Source organism: Galeopterus variegatus, unplaced genomic scaffold (genome assembly GCF_000696425.1).
Source record: "Galeopterus variegatus unplaced genomic scaffold, G_variegatus-3.0.2 Scaffold21285, whole genome shotgun sequence".
Taxonomy (NCBI): domain Eukaryota; kingdom Metazoa; phylum Chordata; class Mammalia; order Dermoptera; family Cynocephalidae; genus Galeopterus; species Galeopterus variegatus.
In genome coordinates this window covers 5,278-12,452 of record NW_007747396.1, presented here as the reverse complement: position 1 = coordinate 12,452, position 7,175 = coordinate 5,278, and the positions used below count along the sequence as shown (strand labels likewise).

The 7,175-nt window shown below is 41.5% G+C and overlaps 1 protein-coding gene across 1 annotated transcript; it reads right to left on the bottom strand.

The window, feature by feature from the left end:
• Window positions 1–425: 425 nt before the first annotated feature.
• On the bottom strand, window positions 426–6,550 carry LOC103583289 (nebulin-like; the record flags this gene model as incomplete). Its single annotated transcript, XM_008564648.1, has 7 exons — window positions 426–518; window positions 1,179–1,283; window positions 2,120–2,224; window positions 4,400–4,504; window positions 5,176–5,289; window positions 5,914–6,024; window positions 6,440–6,550. Coding segments are annotated over 7 exons (744 nt in total), but the record flags the coding sequence as incomplete, so codon positions are not given.
• Window positions 6,551–7,175: the final 625 nt, after the last annotated feature.

Here is a 7,175-nt window from a genome sequence, read left to right as displayed (position 1 = left end):
CTGTATGTGGGATCCGAACCCTCGGTGGGAGTGCCACCGCGCTTCCCAAGCGGCGCACTATCCAGTGTGCCACCGGGCCGGCCCTGTACCCCAGTGTTTGAATACCCAACAGACCATTTGTCTACGGCAGATATATGCACATATGTGTATCCAGAAAGGTTGATTCTTTGACTCTATCATGTTCCACTCTCTCACAAGCCTTTCTGTTTTCCATATGTAACTCTCTCTCATGAAAACTGCCATGGCACTACCCTGAATATGAGATGGCTCTAAACACTGGCACACACCCTCAGGTGGTACGCAGCCACCTACTGTAGCAATGTAAGCTGCTTCTGGTGACAAAGTTTTTGAGTGCAGCTCGGAGGTCACTGTCAGTTGTCAAAGGGAGGCAGAAAATATTGAAGGTGAGGCCACCGTGTCTTTACCGAGCTAATGTGGTCCTGTGTCTCCTTCACTCTTGTCATCTCAGGTGTCTTCCCAATTGCCGTTCCTGGTGAGACATCCTCTTTATATAAAACCTGGGCATTCAGAGGCAGGGCAGTGTTACATGGGAGAAAGGAAAACCCAGCAATTCCTGGAGAAAGACTAGGACACATGGCTTCTGTGAAAACAAAAGACACTAGACAACATTCCCAGGCAAGCACTGGAGGATCGTGTCTGACATCTCCCATATCAGTGTCAGTGACTCAAACCATATACAACATGAATCACTTTCCAGATCTTGAGATTCTTTTAAGATTATCGTGCTATTTTAATACAGGATGAGAAAAATCAGAAAATGTTGATTAGCAAGAACAACAAAACCCTTCCATATGGAACACAAAATCCATTAAAGAAATGCAAAGTCAGTCAGTTATTTGGGGGAGGCGTTACAAAAAAAACTGCAATGTCAAAAAAAAATCCATCTTCCTGGAGTAAGAAAACATGTGTTTTCCACTTTGGTATTAAAAAACTTAAAAGGAAAGAAAAGCTGCTTTGTTAGCATATTTAAGTTATTTCAAATTATCTCTGGAGTGATGATTTTGGAGCAAAATATGGGGAACTTTAACAAATAACCACTAGGATTAAGTGGAGAAGTTAGATATGAATTGTCTGTATCAATGTGAGGCTAGTATATTTTTTAAAAGGAGAATGGATTATTGGGTTAGCCTTAAATGGAAAATAAATAGTAAATATACCGAGCTGAAATTCTTTTGATTTTCTTTAACACGCAGTATTTCTGGCGTGTCTTGAACAACTGTAATTTTTCCTTTGCTGTTTTTAAGGTCACACTGGTATTGGAGCTGTGAAGAAAGAGTAAACATCTTGTTAAGATTTCAATAAGAAAGTATCCCTTGCCTAGATTTAACTTTGAAAAAGACAGATGTCACCACTCATGGAAGATGGTGATAGTTCATATTCAGTGATGGGAAGCCACTGATGGGCTCTGGACATACTACCCCAAAATATGGCACTTCAGCATTTGAGAAAACAGCAGAAGTAGGAGGGTCTCTCTGACTTTCTCCCACTGTTTTCCCCTCAAACAGGCAGTCAAAGAACTCTCTGACCTTCTACAGTAGATCATAAGACCCTCATTCCAGAGGGGTCTTCCCTGTACCCCAAGGGAGCTTAAGACATAGAGATGCCAAGAAGAATCTGAACACCCAGGCCTTTCTAAATTCTCCCAGTTGACTACATTAGCTCATACCCTCTTTGTCTAGTCGTACTTCATGACTGTCCATAAAAATACACAGATCTCCTTGTTTCTTTGGGTCTTCATTTCTGAAGGCTCCCATGTCATGTAGAACTTATTTAATATAATTTATATTTTTCTCTTGTTAATCTGTCTTTTGTTATAGGGGTGCCGACCAAGAACCTTGTGATGGGTGAGGAAAAGATAATACTTTTCTCCCCTACACCATCAACAAAGTATCAGATGGGTCTTTCATGCTGTGATTTGGGGATTGAAATGTAAGGCGAGCTCAGAGAAAAATCGACATACATTTCCGGGGGCGTGGATGGAGCTGCGGAGCTCAATAGTCCCATTGCAGGGGTGGGCTACCCGAGCGTGTGCCTGGAGACATCCTCCTCAGCCTGCCCAGGTCCCTGTGGGCTGTGTCTGAAAGTCAATAAAACTTACAAGGCTGAAGTTCTTTTGGTTCTCCCGGACTCTCTGCATCTCTGGGGTGTCCAAAACGGTCTCATAATATGACATGGATTTCTCGGCATCTTCCTTGTACTTTTTCTGGGAATAGATTCCAAGAAATAAGGAGGGTAAACACCACAGGGATTTGGGCCAATGGGACCTAAAATAGCTCTTCTGGCTCAGCAGAGGAGAAGTCCTTTGTATTTTCCTGACTGCCAAGGATGTTGGGAGTTAGAAAGCAGAGCCCTCTTGGTCAGTGAGCACCATGCCTCCTTTTGCCAGGACTGAGCCTGGCATTTAATAAGACCCACTGTCATGGCAGAGCCGGCAGAGAAGGGCCCATGCTGGCTGGCCCACATGAAGGGGACCATTCAGCTGGGAGGCAGAGAGAAGCATGAGGATTAAGAGCTGAGAACACGGCCTCCTGAAAGCCGGCCTTCGCTAGTGAAAAGGATCACTGACCATGAGCAGTGCGGTGGGGCTCCTGGCTGCAGGACTGAGCAGGCCCAAAAGGCGCTTCCAGAAAATGGCTCGGTGCTGCAGAAACCAGCCTAGTAAACAGATAGATCTGGGGCCACCACTGTGGCCAACCCGTCAGCCAAAGACTGCTCTACACCAGCCATTGCTCTTCCTTGGGCTTCCCTGCTCAGCCCCAGCCTTTGGTCAGACAGACTTGTTCACAGGGGGCTGCTCTTCTCCTGGGCACTTCTGCAGTCAGCTCCCTGCTCTCTGCAGCAGAACTCTTCCTCTGCCTTAGAGCCTTGTCTTTCTTTCATCACTTGCCATTATGTCCTTTCACTTTTCTCTACAGCTTTATTTAGCTCCAGTTTCTTCCTCTTTTCTGGGAAGTTCAGGTGTATAGGGATGAGGGAAAGAAACTAGCCATTTTTATAATAGGGACAATGCTATTCTTTCTATCTATCTCTATCTAAATTATATTAAATATGAATTACATTAATAAGTGTTGAAAATTTTAATCTTCCCAAAGACAACAACAAACCAATTTTAGGCAATAAAATATTTTGGCCTAGATTTTGTTCATCTAATGGAAAGCCATTTAGAGCCAAGGTTTGCACACAGCATTTGGAGATATTCTGGGAGGAAAGGACCTGGACTTCCCTGGCATTAAGAAGTGTTCAGTACAGTACCCTGAATTTGTGAGTCAGCTCACACTGCTTGCACTAACCCCCCAGTATGAGGTTTAGAATTATAAAATACAGATGCTCCACTGGAAATTGAAAAGTTTTGTGAAAAACACCAGCACCAATCCATCACTCAAGGGAAAATACCGATCTGAACTGTGGAAGAAGTAACCTGCCTGGCCATATTTTAAACTCTGAGGAACCAGCCAAAGAGAATTCCAGAAGAACACACATGACCAGAGTGAGTCAGGCCTGCATGCTGAAGTTTTCCTTAAAGACTAGCAATGCCAAAAGGCTGAAGTTAATACAACTGGTGGACCTCTCATAGCCCAAAGAATGATGGCCTTCCTGGTTTCCCCAGTGAACACAACATTATAGTCTGGGGCCCATGTAATGTTGGTAATTAAAAACAAGTTAATTATTCTTCTCTGTCACTCCCAAATAAAAGGTTCATTTCTCCCATATGAATATATCTGTTTCCTAATTAAACTACTCTCTAGCAATAATTATATTTTTCATATGTAACTTTATGACATAAAATTGTGTAATGATAATAAAGAGTTTAAATCCATGATTTTCCAACCTGATTGGTCATTAAAAGATCATCTGTGAAGATTAAAAACAAACAGACAAAAACATTTACAGAGCCTACCTCGGATTTGCTAGCTTCAGAATTCCAGGGTGGGAGCAGGGAATCTCCATTCCCAAGTGTTTATAAAACAAAGCTAGGTCAGGTAACTACTGCTTTGGAGCTCACTGATCAGAAGATAAGCAAGAACTGTAATGTGGGGCTACTCAAACAAGTTAGAGATTAATAATCCTAATGTGGGTTGTCTACTATGTTTCTTCTAGATTCGCTCACAAATTATGAGCCTTTACATGTTACAGTATTGATTCATTAATTATCGTTTGCACTGTGTAAGAGTTCTTAGTACCTTAAAATTCCCTCTTATACTGTATTTTAAATCTAACACAGAAACCTCAACTCTGACTCAAACCTGTATCACAGGTGAATCTTTTCTTTTTTATTGGGCAAAATTGTGATTTGAAAGAATCTCCTTAGGTGTTCATGGGAGGACTTGTGTTCTTCATGATTGGGGACTATTAGTGACACTCTGATGAATCTCCTTACCTTACTTGAAAGGTTCTTGACTTGTTGGGCATGAATGATCTCCGGAGTATCAACCACAGAAGTGAAATTGGCTTTTTCCATTTCTGCTGATTGCTTATACTTAATCTGTAAAAGGACAGCCAACAGTGGGACAAGTGTTTACGATGTGCACATCATTTGTTCAATTGCTTTGATTAAGAGGGACTCATTCACTTGACATTCTTCCTATGGTGTTTATAGCTTTATGCTAAAGAGTGAGATTCAGAAAGGAGGTCCTAGCTGTTGAAAGACTTACTATCTAGTTGGGTGTAGGGTGGGGCATGGGTAAGGAGGGAGATAATCAACAGTAAGGCAGAGATTGTTTACATAGAACTGGGAGAATGACAAGTGAGCAAAAGACCCACTCCAATTAGCATTACACAAGGTAGGATGCCTAAAAACTCTGTTTTAAATTTAGACATTGAAAGGAGGGAAAGAAAGGACTCCCCAAATATTCTAAGCAAGGAAATCCAAGAAAGAAGGCCAGGATGTTAGGAGTCTGCCCCAGCTCCAAGCACCTATTTGGTTCTCCAGCCTCTGTCCCTTGTGGCTGTAGACTCACACGGCAGATAGAAGCAAGCCTGGCAAAGGGTCCATGACCCTTTCAATGGAATGGATTCCAGCGGGTGGATGTTCAACAATGCCACTGTATGCATTTGACTGTCACTGACCAACAGGAAAGATGACAGAGGGACAGCATTGTGTCCTTATAATCACAACTACTTTTTAAAAAGATTGACATGGAAAGTAACACTGACCTGACTGGCAATATCAGTAGCATTCCTGGCCCTCAGAAAATCTGGAGTTTCATTGGCCATGGCATTCAGCCCTCTTCCTTTGACTTCCAGCTCCAGGTCTCGCTTATATTCTTTCTATAGTAGCATTAAAAGAAAAAAAAAAGTTAACTTCCACTGCTAGGTAATAAACAAAAAGAGTGAATATAAATCTGCACAACATGCCACCTCAGTTGTCACAGAGAGTGTCTCTTGCTAGTCACCTTCACTGTACCACGTGGTGGGATAGAGTGGGGTCTGCAAAAGCCCACTGTAGGAAACTATTCTACACATGTCCACATGTCAATATGAGTCAATATATGGCCTCCTTATGAATACTTTTAGCATTCTCTGCTTAGAAAACAAAAGTATAAAGTAAATTTTAAATTTGGTTTGGTACAAAAGTAGGATTAAACTTAGGTGCACATCACTCCAGTGTGGCGTTTTTATTTAAACTGAGTGTACTGAGGTTAAATCAAATAATATTAGATTTAAAAACAGATTCTGATACCACCATAGAAACATACTGTTACAATATCCACTCACCAGAAATTGAGATATAATTTATTTAATGCCCAATAATCATGTTGGATATGGAATTTGAAAATCAAAAACTCTCTTTTTATCTCTTCTCTGTTTTTGTTTTGTGTGCATGTGTGCAACTTGGCTAGGTAGGGGAAGATGCTCTATTAATTATGTGCATGCAGTCGGTGGTGGGCCCACCTCATTGAGGATCTGAGTGGCGTTCTTTGCTCTTAGCATGTCAGGTGTATCTTCCATTTCAGTGAGACCCTTTCCACGAATGCTTTCCTCCAGATCTTTCCTGTACTCTTTCTATATCACAAAATGAAAGCAAAAACAAAGAGAAGAAAGGTTGGATTGTTTCTCTTAGGTGAAGAGCCAAGAAACCAAAAAATAAAAAACACTTCCAACTTTTAAACAGCTCACAGTTTAGTAAATAAAGATATGATTAAAGGCATGGACAAGCTTCATCAGTTAATATTAAATATCATATAAAAAACTAGAAATTAATAGAATGCTAAGGTAAGCACATTTTATTAGGTATCCAATTAAAAAATCAGAAGAATTAACGTGGGGAATAAATTAGATGGTAGTACCAAACACATGTGAACCCAGCTTGAAACCCACAGTTAGGTGGTGATGAAAATGGCAGACGGAACACATTGATGAGTGTCATTAGTGCAATTATTTGAATCAAGAGGGAAAGAAAAGACCAAGTGGGCACTACCTCGCTTGCTATTTTGGTTGCATATTTGACATGTAACAAAGCTGGCGTGATCTCCAGGCCAGTCAGGTTTCTGCCTTTAATGGACTCTTCGTAATCTTTCCTATATTCTTTCTAATATGAGTAGGAAGAAAAGACAAGTTAAAAAACATTCTTTGTTGCAATTTATTCTCAATCCTAGGAAGAAAAAATTACAACATTTTCTTCTTATGTGCCGTCTCAACTCAATCATAGTTCTGCTAATGGTCACATATTCAAAACACGTCTGATTGTTCTGGAAATATTTTGTCTAGAGCAAATGGCCCCAAGGAAGCTCAGAGGCTGAGAAACTCTGATGGGCCCCTCACTCATCTGTCTGACGTTGTGACTGGAGCTGACCCTCTGCCAGAGAGAAGGGTGGACGCCTCATCAAGACTCGGAATCCACTGTCTCTCCTGGAGCCTTCCCACATTGTTTTCAAGATGACAAAAGATTTTGAGAACTAGAAATAAGTGACTCAAGGGGAAAATAAAAATCTCAGAGGAAGGAGAGCCTGAGGGAACTGAATGCAAACTTGGCCTTTTTCATTATCATGATTTATTTTTTTTTTCCTTTTTGTCTTTTTTGTGACCGGCAACGGATTGCAACCCTCAGTGTCGTGCCCGTACCGGACCGGGACCAGCAACGGGATCGCAACCCTCGGTGTTGTTCCCGCACCTCGCTCAGCCAGTGAGCAGCCGGTCTGTATGTGGGATCCGAA